Source organism: Macadamia integrifolia, chromosome 4 (assembly GCF_013358625.1).
Source record: "Macadamia integrifolia cultivar HAES 741 chromosome 4, SCU_Mint_v3, whole genome shotgun sequence".
Lineage (NCBI taxonomy): Eukaryota > Viridiplantae > Streptophyta > Magnoliopsida > Proteales > Proteaceae > Macadamia > Macadamia integrifolia.
The window spans coordinates 15,624,005-15,638,962 of record NC_056560.1 but is presented as its reverse complement, the minus strand read 5'-3'; the positions used below and the strand labels follow the sequence as shown (position 1 = coordinate 15,638,962).

At 37.6% G+C, this 14,958-nt stretch overlaps 1 protein-coding gene across 1 annotated transcript; it reads right to left on the bottom strand.

Annotated features, from left to right (window-relative positions):
- Positions 1-487: 487 nt before the first annotated feature.
- LOC122077144 (eukaryotic translation initiation factor 5A-2) lies at positions 488-13,718 on the bottom strand. The gene is made up of 5 exons (XM_042642965.1): positions 13,453-13,718; positions 11,945-12,067; positions 11,778-11,834; positions 11,615-11,689; positions 488-932 (listed from the first exon to the last, which is right to left on the bottom strand). Exons 1-5 carry the CDS (start codon positions 13,573-13,575, stop codon positions 831-833), a joined length of 480 nt encoding a protein of 159 aa, XP_042498899.1. The 5' UTR covers positions 13,576-13,718; the 3' UTR covers positions 488-830.
- Positions 13,719-14,958: the final 1,240 nt, after the last annotated feature.

The window sequence follows — 14,958 nt, the reverse complement described above, 5'->3', positions numbered from 1 at the left end:
GCACAATGACTAGAGTCATGAAGCATTAGATAATGTCGCTCTTCATTTCACGACTTCCAAAATGAGCCCAATTGAGGACCCACACTCCTGGGGTCCCCTTCCAAAAAATAGTAGTAGGCCAGCCGAGCATTCCTTCACCGATGACAAGGAGATTTTCTTTGCCCATAGCTTCAAGTCATTGGATGCGACTCCCAAAACGTAAAGGGATTTTGCCATTCATTCTTTAACGGGGAGTAATAATGAAATATATTTGTCGGGTGAAGGTTTTCCCATTTTCTCCAAAATTCTATTACCGAACCTGCCACTTAACATTTGGCATCCTCTGCTATACTCCAGAGGACTACCAGTACATCATCCAAAAAGTAGTAGTACACCAACGACAAAAGAGCCGAAAGAAAACTTTTGAGAGGAGCACTTTGCATGGATAGAAATGTAAGCAAAAGAACACTAAAGATGACAGACAACACGTGCATAGCAAGACAGAAAATAAAACCGTCAATAGCAACACCAAAATGATGTGTATATACTATATTGTCTTGCTGGCACTTTTTTAGCGACCCCTCACACCACAAAAACAAGGCAGTAGTTGAAGTTTTCCTACCATAATAAAGCAGTAAAAATATTGAATAGAACGCTAGTAAAACGAAAGTAAAGACAATCAAGTGAATCCCCACACAAAACCAAGGATTGCTTAAAACGAAAACCTCAGCTTTAAACCCAAATAAAACTGCCCCAAAAACTATTAATATCTTCTCAATCTCAAGTGCCAAGCCGTAAGAACCCTTACAAAAATCAGCTAAATTTGTAACACTTTGCACAAATGAAGAAAGCTACTTTGGGCCAATGTCCTTGAGGGCACAGATCTGCTCCTCCCCCATGGCAGTCATGACAGTCACAACCAGGTCTTTCCCATCTGCAAACCCATCTTTGATCTGTATGGAAAATACAAGACACCACCGTGAGAATCAAGGACCAATCACTTCAAAATAATAGAAGCTCGAATAAAAAAGTAGTTATTCTGCAGAAAAGAGAACGAATATAACTTCCACTCATCTCAACAAATAGCTTAGAAAGAACAAAACAGTGGTACAATTACCGGCAGTAATTGAAAAAACCATACAAGTTGCAAATTTTTTGAGTATCAAGAATCTAGCTTAGTCAAACACATAAAAACATGTCCAGTAAATTACGGCCTACGGCACATACCAATACAAATCTTGCTTAGTCAAACACATAAAAACATGTCCAGTAAATTACGGCCTACGGCACATACCAATACCCCCCCCCCTTTTATTTTGAGACAAATCACAATTGAAATAAAAGCTTGTATCCTTGTGACAATTGTACTTTACCCACATCTGTATAGACCCCACTGGTACAAAGTTATAATATGAAATGGGTAAAGGACAAGCATGCTAGCAGGATACCCAGGTATCAGGTATGCTAGCATGCCTTGACCTTTAGAAGGTGTAAATCTACACCATTGATGAAATATACAAAGTATATACAATATAAATACCTGACATCTAATCTGCCAAAATACACCTGCAAGTACTGACAATAACACTCTCTCTCTCTCTCTCTCTCCTCCTGCTATCTTGCCTTCCCTCCTGTACCGGTAAATCCCACTACCAATTGTTCAACAAATTGATACGAGGGAGGATATAATCATAATCAAAACACGAAGATGTAGTGAAGAGAGTTTCAAATTAACTGCAATCTCAAAACACGAAGAAGAAGTATGATCGTTTCGAAGCCTAAGAGTTTCAAAACCTTGTCAAACATGTATCCTACATCGAGTCCTGTAATGGGTTGCAGGATATGATGAGAGCGCAACATGTAAAGATTTTGTAGTTCTCTACGCTATATGGTTCAATAAAAAGAAAGAGCAGCAAGCACCTGCATTAGGAATCAGATTACATCAACAGATTAACTCATGAGACTTAGCAAATCATCATCCACCATTCCAAGTAACAAAAGAATAAAAGGGGCAAAGAGACCCAGTTTCAGGATAATAAACCACAGAGAGAGAAAAGGCAAAGAAAGAAACTTCTTCCAAAAGAGATCAAGTAGATTCAAGAAAAGGCAATAACCTTTCAATGGTGGGAATGAGAAGGAACCCATTTTCCATTCTCCAATTCCAGTGAACCCTCAGCCGAACCAAAAAAAAAAAAAAAAAAAAAGGTATTTAATCTCATCTTGAGAACTTGAGAAATAAACAGAGTACTTGGAGCCCTGTACACAGGTGATCCTTCCAACTCACCACCCTTCGCTGTCATAGTATTTCAACTCACCACCCTTCGTTCATTCGAAGACATGGAAAGCAGAGACAATAATCTTAGGTGGGCGAGGCCTTACTTCCCTGTAATGGACAATCTCTCTCATCAAGCCTGATTCATCAGGTGCTAATAGCATATGATATTCTACCAGTATCTCCATCGTTCTAACTGTAAGATCTGAAACCTCAAGTTTCACTTCTTCATCCCCACCCGTCCTCCCTGTCAATCGTCTTCTTCCATGGTAGAGGTTTCGCCTTTCTCAACCCTGATTTCAAATACTAGAACAATGTTTGTCGTCACACGTCTAGCAATACCCCTGCCGTCATCGTCTTCGACAACTATGTGTAGACACCGAATTTTGTCACTCCCCCAGCAATGATGACAATATGAAGAATTACATGCTAGACATTTTAGACTTGGAGAATTTTCAAGCTTAAAGTAGAAAATGACCATTTTTCCCCTATAAACTTTCAAGAGAAAATGTTTTCAAAAATTAGGATTTGATGTTGTGGATTATTGTTGTTTGTCTCTTTAAGTCGGACATTACACTTTGATGCAAGAACTATGCGAATCGACGCTCGATTCCCTCTTTCATTATATGATCCGGATCCCTACTTTATGCATATTTTCGTAAAGGTTCCCGATCAAGACTACAATCGTGCCTCACATCATTGGATAGTGTTCGGACTGAGCTTTTTAACGACATATTACAAGTCGAATTCCGACAAACGGTTTGAAAGATATGACCCCCGAAAGTTGACCCCAAAATTCGGTATCAGATTCCATTCCGAGCAACCAAAGGGTGCCACATGGTGCCCAAACCCCTTTGTCCAAAAGCAAGCCTTTTTGGACAATTCTCTCTAGTTTTTTAGTCCCACATCGAAAATATGAGAGAATTGTCCCAAGTCCCAAGGCTATAAGAATAACCCTTCCTCTTTTCCAAAAGGAGGAGAAAAATTTGAGAGAAGGAATATGACCCCATAAAGGTTTTTGCTAATTCCCTCTTTCTAAATAAAGAATCCCTCCAAGTAAAAAAAATTTTGAATCTATAATCCTTCCTTGGTATCATGGACCTCCGCCCCAGAATCGCGATATGGCGCGTAGCACGTGTACACACGCTAGGGTTCGACCCTAATGAGATGAGATAGTATCCCCTGGTCATCAAATGCCAAGAGGGAATACACGTAATGGGTAAAAGGGAGTCGCCACCTAGAAAGGGTCTAGGACCCATAAATGTCTCCCCCAATCAAGGGAGAGAGACTAATGACTCTGATGGATAAGGCTGGTTTGCACCAAGATTCTGGAGAAGTGTCAAGTGATACACTGGGAAGGTGTTAGGCACCCAGTCTGCCCGGCCCTAAGGCCGGTCTCCTTTTGTTTGACCAAAGTTTGTTTGTACCCTACTAACTAGTCCTAAATCTAGGTCACTGAAAATCCTAAACTAGGTATCTAAGTATGACATGTGAAAACCCTAAGCCAAGTGTCTAAATTATGCTAGCTAGGTTATGATGCAAATAATGAAATGATTACGCTAATTAAAAATTAAAAACCCTAAATGACTTAATTAATGTATTATAAGTCTTAGATTAAGCTAATTAAATAAGCCTAAACCTAGGATTAGTTGAGCAATTTGTGAAACCCTAAATTGAACTAACTCGATTAATGGAGCCTAACCTAGATGGATGATTAATGAACTTATGAAATCCTAAATTGAACTAATGGGTTTAATTGAGCCTAGCCTAGATGGATGGTTAATGAAATTATAAAATCCTAAATTGAACTAATTGGTATGATTAAAGATTTAACACATTATGAGGTCCTATAATAGATTATTTGCAAGCGGTACCTAAATGGTTGGTAAAGTAAAGTATGGTAGGGAATCCTATTTATGCTAGTTTGCAAATGACTTATAACTAGATTAAAGCTATGTTTATTAACTATATTAGATGATCAAAAGAGGGATGTAATTAAAGCTAGTTAGTCTAGTTACACTTATCTAGGGTTTAAGATTGAATCTAAAAGATTGGTTGAATGCAATATGAGTCCTACTTTGATCTTATTGTTTAATGGATTTTAGAACAACTAAGTGAAAGATGCCTAAAACTATCCTAGATTAGGTAAAAGAAACGGATATGCTAAATCTAAGTATATACTACATTATATGAAATAAATCTAAATTGCTCTAAGGTTATGATTTACCTAATTAAACTGGTAAATAGATTAAAAAAGAATTGGTTAACCTAAATTGTTTATATTAGCTACAATAAATTAAAGCAAAATTATTAAACCAGATATGATGGAAGCCAATTAGAGTATGATATGGGTTAAAAATATTCCAACAAATGGTAAGAAATATGATTAGACCATGTTGAAAGTAAAATAAAATACCTAAGCTAGATTTACTGCTAAGCTTAAGGTTTTTTTTTGTGAAGTTGAATTTAGATTAAAAGGAAGAAAAGAAATAACAGAAGAGGAAGAAGAAGAATAAGGAGTAGTTGCAGGTTTTGGTTGCAGCAGCAGGGAAGAAGAAGAGAAGAAGAGGAAGAAGAGGAAGAAGAAGAAGAAGAAGAAGAAGAAGATGAAGAAGAAGGAGGAGGAAGGTGTCGAAGAAGAAGAAGGAGGAGGAGGAAGGTGTCGCTGCAGGTCCGGTTGCAGCAGCAGGGAAGAAGAAGAAGAGGAAGGAAGGAGGAGGAAGGTGTGGCTGCAAGTCCGGTTGCAGCAGCAGGGAAGAAAAGAAGAAGAAGAAGGGTGCCGCTGCAGGTTCGGTCACAAAAAAAAAAAAAAAAAAAAGAGGGATGAGTTTAGGTGTTGCCAAGGAACAAGAAGGGAAGGTTGTAGGTATGATGAAAAGAAAGAGGATGATGGCTTGGGATTTCGGTCATTGAAGAAGAAAGGGACTGTAGAGGGGCAGCTGGAGAAGAAAGATGGAAGAGAGGAAGAAGAAAAAACAGTGGGATTAGGTTAGGGCTGAGATCCTAATCTAAGGGTCTAGATTAAAAGAACAAAAACAATTTAAAAAAAAAAAAAAAACTAAACCAAATCAAATCTATTTAAGTAAACGTGTTAAAAAAAAAAAACCAATTAAACCTAATTAATCTAAAAGAATCAATTAAACCTAAATACCTTTAATTGGACTGGAATAAATCAATTCACATCTAATAAACCGCATTGAACCAAACTGAAACTAATTAAACATAATTAATCTAAATAAATCAATCATTAATAAATTAGAAACTAATCTATTAATTAAACTAATTCTAAATCACTATTGGGAGAAAATAAATAAATACCTTAAACCGGCTTTAATCAAGAAACAAGGGGAAATAACCCTTGTGCTTCAAGCCCCAAATCGAACTGAACCGGACAAGATCTCCCGGCTCAAGGAAAGATAAATGTTTAAATGTATTAAACTTGGAGAATATTTGATTTTAGAGGGAAGAAGTTAGCCAAAACCTTAATAGGGCCATCCTCTTTCCCAAATTCTCAATTTTTCTCCTCCTCCCTTTTGGAAGAGAGGAAGGGCTATTCTTATAGCCTTGGGACTTGGGACAATTCTCTCATATTTTCGATGTGAGACTAAAAAACTAGAGAGAATTGTCCAAAAATGCTTGCTTTTGGACAAAGGGGTTTTGGCGCCATGTGGCACCCTTTGGTTGCTCGGAATGGAATCTGATACCAAACCTTGGAGTCAACTTTCGGGGGTCATATCTTTCAAACCGTTTGTCGAAATTCGATGTGTAGTATGTCGTTAGAAAGCTCAGTCCGAGCACTATCCAATGATGTGAGACACGATTGTAGTCTCAACCGAGAACCTTTACGACAATATGCATAAAGTAGGGACCTGGATCATATAATGATAGAGAGAATTGAGCGTCGATTCGCATAGTTCTCGCATCAAAGTGTAATGTCCGACTTGAATGGACAAACAACAATAATCCACAACATCAAATTCTAATTTTTGAAAACATTCTCTTTAAGTTTGAAAATTCTCCAAGTCTAAAATGTAATCCTTCATATTGTCATCATTGCCGGGGGGGTGACAATTACAATGATGACAATATGAAGAATTAACATGTTAGACATTTTAGACTTGGAGAATTTTCAAGCTTAAAGTAGAAAATGACCATTTTTCCCCTATAAACCTTCAAGAGAATGTTTTCAAAAATTAGAATTTGATGTTGTGGATTATTGTTGTTTGTCCCTTCAAGTCAGACATTACACTTTGATGCGAGAACTATGCGAATCGACGCCCGATTCTCTCTTTCATTATATGATCCGGGTCCCTACTTTATGTATATTTTCGTAAAGGATCCCGATCGAGACTACAATCGTGTCTCACATCATTAGATAGTGCTCGGACTGAGCTTTCTAACGACATATTACACGTCGAATTCCGACAAACAGTTTGAAAGATATGACCCCCGAAAGTTGACTCCAAAGTTCGGTATCAGATTCCATTCCGAGCAACCAAAGGGTGCCACATGGCGCCCAAACCCCTTTGTCTAAAAGCAAGCATTTTTGGACAATTCTCTCTAGTTTTTTAGTCTCACATCGGAAATATGAGAGAATTGTCCCAAGTCCCAAGGCTATAAGAATAGCCCTTCCTCTCTTCCAAAAGGAGGAGAAAAATTTAAGAGAAGGAATATGACCCCATGAAAGTTTTTGCTAATTCCTTCTTTCTAAATAAAGAATCCCTCCAAGTAAAAAAAAATTTGAATGTGTAATCCTTCCTTGAGCCGAGACCTAGTCCGGTTCGGTTCAATTTCGAGCGTGAAGCACAAGGGTTATCTCCCATTGTTTCTTGATTAAAGCCAGGTTAAGGTATTTATTATTTATTTTTTATCCCAATAGCGATTTAGAATTAGTTTAATTAATATATTAGTTTCTAATTTATTAATAATTGATTTATTTAGATTAATTATGTTTAATTAGTTTCAGTTTGGTTCAATACGGTTTATTAGATGTAAATTGATTTATTCCGGTCCAATTAAAGGTATTTAGGTTTAATTGATTCTTTTAGATTAATTAGGTTTAATTGGTTTTTTTTTATTTAACATGTTTACTTAAGTAGATTAATTTGGTTTAGTATTTCTTTAAATTGTTTTTTGTTCTTTTAATCTAGACCCTTAGATTAGGATCTCAGCCCTAACCTAATACCCATCTTCCTCCCTTCCATCTTTCTTCTCCAGTTGCCCCTCTCCACTCCCTTCTTCTCCTTCTTCTTCTTCTTCTTCTTTTTCTTCCTCTCTTCCATCAGTCTCCCTCTCAGTTGCTCACAACATCACCGATCTGCTCTCTGGTATGTCGGAGTACAGCCTCTTCAACAGCTCCGACTTCCACCGATAAAAATCACCAGTCAAGAAGCCTACTGCCAATCCCGTGGCTACTCAAAATCCGGTCACCCGATCTGTTGTCATTAGCCATACATCCGACAATGAAGATGATGACGAGTCTGGTACAGAATCCGGTTCTGATTCTGAACCTTGACCAGAAAAGTCTGGTCGCCCCTCTCCACTCCCTTCTTCTTCCTCTTCTATTCCTCCTAACCGAATTCAACCTCTCCTCCTTCTCTTCTTCTTCTTCTCTTCTTCTTCTTCTCTTCTTCTTTTTCTCTTCTTCTTCCCTGCTGCTGCTGCAACCGAACCTGCAGCCACACCTTCCTCCTCCTTCCTTCTTCTTCTTCTTCTTCTTCTTCTTCTTGTTCTTCTTCTTCTTCTTCTTCTTCTTCTTCTTCTTCTTCTCTTTTTTCTTCCTGCTGCTGCACCCGAACCTGCAGCTTCTTCTCCTTCTCTCATTCTTCTTCTTTCCCTTGCTGAAACCTAAACCTGCAACCCATCTTCTTCACACCTTTTACCTCTCACCCTTCTCTTTCTTCTTTATACTTCTTCTCCTTAACTGAGCCCAGCCGCCCCACACACACTCTCTCCATTGTCGTTTTTTTTTTATGGCTCCATGTTCTTCTTTCTTTTTTTTCTTTCTTTGTTCCTTCTCTCTGAATAAAAAAACGGAACAATCCTTCTGCATTTTTTTGTTTTTCTTCATCATAGTCTTACTTGTTCATCGTGGATTAAATGATTTTGATAAGTTGTCCGTTTTTTTTTTTGTTTTCTTTTGCTTTCTAAAATCTTTCTAGAGATCTCAAATTTCCCTAATTTTGGGTCCTAAAATCAAATTATTTTCTTTTTTTGTTTTCTTTTCTCTCTTAATAATATATGGGACGTAGTTTAGGGCGTGTTTAGTTTAGGATGGGCGTGGCTGGCCCCTCAAACTGGCTCGTAGTATTAGGTGCGTATGGGGGATTTGGGTTTTCCTACTATCTCCTAACTTTTGTACTCCAACATTCACTTGCATTAATTTAGTACTAATTTAGATTATTTAAAGTAACTTAGTTAACTTAGTCATTTCGACTGTTGTTTATTTAATTGTGGTTAATTTATTTAGTTTTCTTTTATCACTGCATTTGATTTCTTCATTCAATTCAATTTATTAAATTTGTGTAATTACCAATCTTTTTCCCTCTAGTAGTTCGTTTATTTTAATCAATCAATTAATTAGTTATTTAATATAGGATAATTAACTAGATTAATTAGTTAAAAGATTCTCTTCTCATTAGCTTAACTAGGGTTTTGAAAATGTTTAACTTATCTTAGGATTAGCTCAAGGTAAACATAATTAGTGCAATTAGGTTTCATAATTAGTTTAATTAAACCGTAAGTTTAGTTTAATCCTCCAACACTAGATTAGGTAGATTAGTAAAAATGCATTCATTTAATGTAATTAATCCGTTTCACTTTTATAAATTAATTAGACCACATTTAATTTATAAATCTTTTTACCAATTAGATTAAGTAGGATTGCAATAATTTATTTCACAAATTACTAGGGATTAGGATTAATCATTTTAATTAATTCAATTTAAGATTTCATAAATTCATTAATTATCCATCTAGGTCAGGCTCAATTAATCGAATTAGTTTAATTTAGGGTTTTATAAGTTGATAAACTAATCCTAGGTTTAGGCTTATTTCATTAGCTTAATCTAAGACTCATAATACATCAATTAAATCATTTAGGTTTTTTTAATGTTAATTAACGTAATCATTTCACTATTTGCATCATAACCTAGCTAGCATAATTTAGACACTTGGTTTAGGGTTTTCACATGTCATGCTTAGATACCTAGTTTAGGGTTTTTAGTGACATAAATTTAGGACTAGTTAGTAAAGTACAAACAAACTTTGGTCAAATAAAAAGAGACCGACCTTAGGGTCGGGCAGACTGGGTGCCTAACACCTTCCCAGTCTGTCACTTGACACTTGTCTAGAATCTTGGTGCAAACCAGCCTTATCCGTCAGAGTCATTAATCTCTCTCCCTTGATTGGGGGAGACATTTATGGGTCCTAGACCCTTTTTAGGTAGCGACTCCCTTTTACCCATAACGTGTATCCCCCTTGGCATTTGACGACCAGGGGATACCATCTCATCTCATTAGGGTCAAACCCTAGCGTGTGTACATGCGCTACTCGCCATATCGCAATCCTGGAGCCGAGGTCCATGATACCTACACTATGGTCTATTGTTGGAGCACCCCTTACCGTCATAATATGACTGGTTTCATCACTCTCAGATTCCTTGATGAAATAGAAATCGATTTTTCCGCTAATTCAGATCTCGCATGGTTCTTTCTGGCTGATGAAAGTGGTGGAGCCAACCTGTCACATCATGTAGCATGCAGAGCTTAAGAAGTGAAATTCCGACGACTGAGGGGTGATCGGACATATTTCAATATAGGCCTTCTTCGATGGTGAAACGTAGGACTGCGTCAGAGATCCAGCTAGCAAACAGCATACTCATCGCCAGAGTAGAGACCATGAAGCAATAAAAGTGACAGCAGAATGGAGAAGATGTATTCTGACTTTTCAAAAAAACCGTACCATATTTGTGAGTATTTCTCCCTCTTGATGTATCTAAGGTTAAAAGTAATAAACATGAATCCAACCACTTAAATCAATTTGACATAATCCACCGGTTGAAAAAAGCTACCATACCTAATTCCTGGGTAAGACGCTAGCATGCCTAACCCCTGCCCATATGAAATTGTTAAGCAACTACAATTTCTCTAATTCTATACAATCACAGGCTAGTTGATGCAAAACCAGATAATAAAAATACCATACTTGGGTTTGCTTATGGGGCCACCCAATTATCACATGCTCAAAAATTGAAAAGAATGGTAAAATTGTAAAACAAGACCGAATTAAGAGGAGGGACAAATGAAGAAATCACCATTTAAAGATAATGTGGGGTTTTTTTTTTTTTTTTTCTTTTTTTTTTTTTTTTTTTTTTGGGGTGGGGGGCGCAATCGAGCTGGAATCTCAACTATGGGACCTCTAAAACCAGGTATTAACCAACCCAAATATCAGTTCTTAATATACGAATAGAATCTGAACTTTAAGTATACTCGCAACAGAAGTCACGTTCAGACCTGAGCTTCCAAGGTCTTGAGTCGTCGCCCTAGAATGATGATCCGACGCCCAAAATATGAGGGAAAAAGAAGAGAGGATGAGAGCGCTGGAATATTAAAAGAGGCGACTGTTGGGTTGTCCAGAACAGAGCAGAGATTGTTGGTTTGTCAAACCAGCACCTGGATCTGTTAAAAACAGAGAAAAAACACGGGAGAATAGAAGAGAAGAAAGGAGCAGGAGAAAGCACACACTCACAGGCCAGGTAGGCACACCATAGCAACTCAACTTTAAATTCAGTATCAAATCTGTTCATTGTGTTGGTCACAAGCATATAAATAATAAGCTAGAAAAAACTCCTAGAAGGAAATAACTATACTAGGATTCCTAACCAAAAACAGCTTAAACTTGCTAAAACTCTTCCTATGTATCCAAGTTTCTACAATAAAGAGAGTAAATAAAATAAATAAAAGTTACTATCCTCCAAAATAAAATAAATTTCAAAAATCCTACTAGACCCAAAAAAAAACAATTAGACCCTGTTTATCTTCATCTAGATTCCCAAAGGGGTTCAGGCCGACCCCCATAAGCGCTTCTGCATCACTAGTTTATCACAAGTCACTACAATTTTGTCTAAATACGATCATGGACAGACTCATGAACCGTCGCACAGATTATCCAAGGCCAATCATAAATTCAACATAAAACCAGTAACCCAAGGAAAGTGGAGGTTGTAACATGCATCAACACCAACAGCCAACCCCAACCCCAAAAAATGCAAAGGAAAAGAGAAAGCATAAAAAAATATTAAACAACTCCATTAATTGATGCAGTCAAAGATAAAAACAAGACCTATGATAATAACATCATCACCTGGGTTAGCAAACTCTCATCAGTTGGGAGCCTCAGGTCATCCTTTGTGTTACCATTTTCAGTCAACAAACTCACCTGCGACATTCAGGATGGCATCAGAAAGGGGTGCATATAATATGGAAGGAGAACTGTAGGGTAAATCTAAACGTTACAAGAAACATACAAATCCATCCTCAGAAATATCAATTAGCTGGTAGTCAGTACGGTTGACATGGGGAACCTGCGTATGATAAAAATCATGAGATCATGTTCTGAAATGAATGTAAACTAGCAAGATGGATAAATATTTATTTATTCAAATAAATTGCTATAGGAAACTTCATTCCTTACATCACAATTGTGAGAAGAGGGTACAATATCTTCAAGCTTTTTACCATTGAAGATATCAATTCCAACAAAGTGACACTTAGCATGACCGTGCTTGCCAGTCTTGGAAGTTGAAACCTCAACAACCTACAAAAGGAAACTACAGCCTCAGCACCATAGTAGAAGCAACTTACGATTGGTAACAAAACCATTAAGCAATCCTTTCAATTATATCAACCTCGTCTTGATCCACTTTTTCTTTTATTTTTTCCCTTTTTTTTTTTTTTTTTTTTTTTGGGGGGGTTGGGGGGGTGGGGGAGATACAGTTATTAGAACCTCCAGATAAATAAGACATGCTCGCTGTTTAGAATAGGCACCATAGATAATTCCCAATCTCTCATAAGCAAACATAATGCTTTGAGAGATTTTAACATCAGCCCACCAGGATCCCAATGGGAGTATATTACATTTATCACATAAACAATTTCACGACCTCAAGTCCATCAAAAGATTCTCAATAAATATCCTGTCATTATAAACAGTACAAAGTGAGAAAAAAGTTCAAACTTTGAAGGACAACATGAAATCAATAGGTCTAAGCCAAAAAAAGCTCATACACAATATTCAGAAAAAGGCAACGAAAGGATTAATGGATGACACAAAGAGGAGACTGATCCCACTCCAGACCAGTACAACAAATCATCACAAACTGAAAAATCTTAGAAAAAAAGTTGATAGGCCATGAGGCCAGGGAATAATAAACCAGAATGTATCACATTTTAGAGCCCCTTAAAAGAAAAATAAACATTCAAACAGGGCGTTGTATCATACCATCAAAGGAATAGAAAGGACAACATATTATCATCGACAAAGCAACATAAAATGACGGGTATAAGTTCTTCCTATAACAAAAACCTTCTTATAACAAAAACAGATATGCCCGGATGAACCACCGAACAGCCCGGAATCTCATGAGAATCTCATGAAACGAAAGTAAAAGCTCTATAAACGAATAATTAATGGCCAAGAGTAGAAAACAAGACGATCCGAAATGAAAAAATGATTTTGAATTACGAACGCAGAAAACAGCACAAAATAAAAATCATAAACGAACTTCATAAGTTTCTGTTGCTTATATCAACAGAAGATCAACAGATCGATGCCGCAGAACTACGAAACTCGAACCAAGTATAGAAACCCTAGACAAATAAACCAAAATCGTGACGTACGAGATGTTATTTAATAAGCATCGATAATGAAGAACAACAAAACTAAAGCCTGCAACAACAAAAAAAAAACCGCAAATCAAAAGGATCTACAGTCAACGCGAAGACCTTGATAGTAAAGTTTACAAAAAATGAAACCACCCTTAAGAAGCAAAACAAATCATAATCTTAGCAATGAATAATAGAAACATCACCAGAATACGTTCAAGGATCAGATGCGAAAACCAAGAACCGCCAGATCTATATTAATTATTAACTAGAGAAAAAATGAAGAAGAAGAAAAAGGAAAGAGATCGATAAACAAACCTTGCAAGGCCTTGCTTTGATCACAATGTATCCGTTCTTACGGATCGTTCCGGCCTGCTGAGGATAGGTCTTAGATGCTCCGGCATCAGCCTTTGACTCGAAGTGATGCTCTTCGTCCGACATGACTGAGCTCTGAGGGTTAGAATATAGCAAAAAGGAGAGAGAAAGTTGCAGGCGAAGAAGAGGAGAAAAGTTGTCAATTAAGCTTTATATAATATATCTACGAGATAATTGTTTCTCTCCCCCTCTCTCTCTCTCTCTCTCCTGAAACAAAACTCAGGATTCCGGAAGCCTAGGGTTTCATTAAACCCCTCATACAAAACTGTTGAGTCCGAATCACTTATCACCGTTGGATCATATCACATGAACGGATGGATTTGGTGCAAATTTCTTGCTTACGGGGACGCCCACGACTAGAAACCGCACATGGGCTGCTGCTGCTCCTCATTACAGGGAGATGGAGGGCATTTCCAGGGGGTCGGGTCCCTGGGTAAAATCGTGATCTCTGCTGAGTACCGACCCGACTGATCCGGTCGAAGTAAATTCCAATTGAATTGACAAAGGTGGTAATCGGGGTTCTAAGTATCGGTGGTATCCGCCGGAATGCCGGATGATCCTAAATATGGCATCGTATTGAATTAAAGGGTAAAATCTATATAAAGTCCCTGTAAACGTAGTCAAGAGAAGAGAAGAGAAGAGAAGAAAAGAAAAAAAAAATACAAAATTGTACTATTTTCTTAGATTAAGAAATTCTCATTGTGTTCCAGATAGGTCAAGGAAGCAATCCAACCCTATTGCTGTTGCACCTCAATCGAATGTTCAAAATTCATGATGATAGAAACACTCATAAGATTCTTTCTTTTAATGAAGTTTTCTTCTGGCAAATTTATCACTCCACATCCGTGAAATAAAAAATTCGATTCATGTTGATGCCCATTGCATGCAGGGAGCACATGACCATACTTGGGCCCATGTTGGTGTAGGGAGCACATGCTCATACATCAATCTCTTGTCACTATTTGTTGGGGAAGTTTTTCCTATGAAGGAATGTGATTTCTACGTGTGCACGAGGGCCAATGGAAACGTACGAGAAAACAATCACAGAAATATCATTTTCCATTTCATAACGGGCAGACTAGTCACCCACCCTTCGCCCCTCTTCCCCATGTGTCTAGCATAAACGCCATATCACTTGGTGGCTGAGTAAATTTGATGAACCAAGGAAAAGGAAGAATTAAACAGAGGTTCAAGGTCTCCATTCCACAGAATTTTGTTGATGTTTAGTGTTAACCACTATTAGGCCATGCTAATTATAAACTTTCTTTCATGTTCATCGTTAACTTATTGCATGAGCACTGGCTTACCTAGTGGTGCAGCTTCAACTTTAAGAGTCAGCATACAGGAAAGGAGATGGATCAAACTCTGTCATACACTTGTGTGAGTGGGTGGGTGTGTGCCTGTAGGTGGCCATTGGCCCTACTAGCGCCTAGTAGGCTGACCACCAGC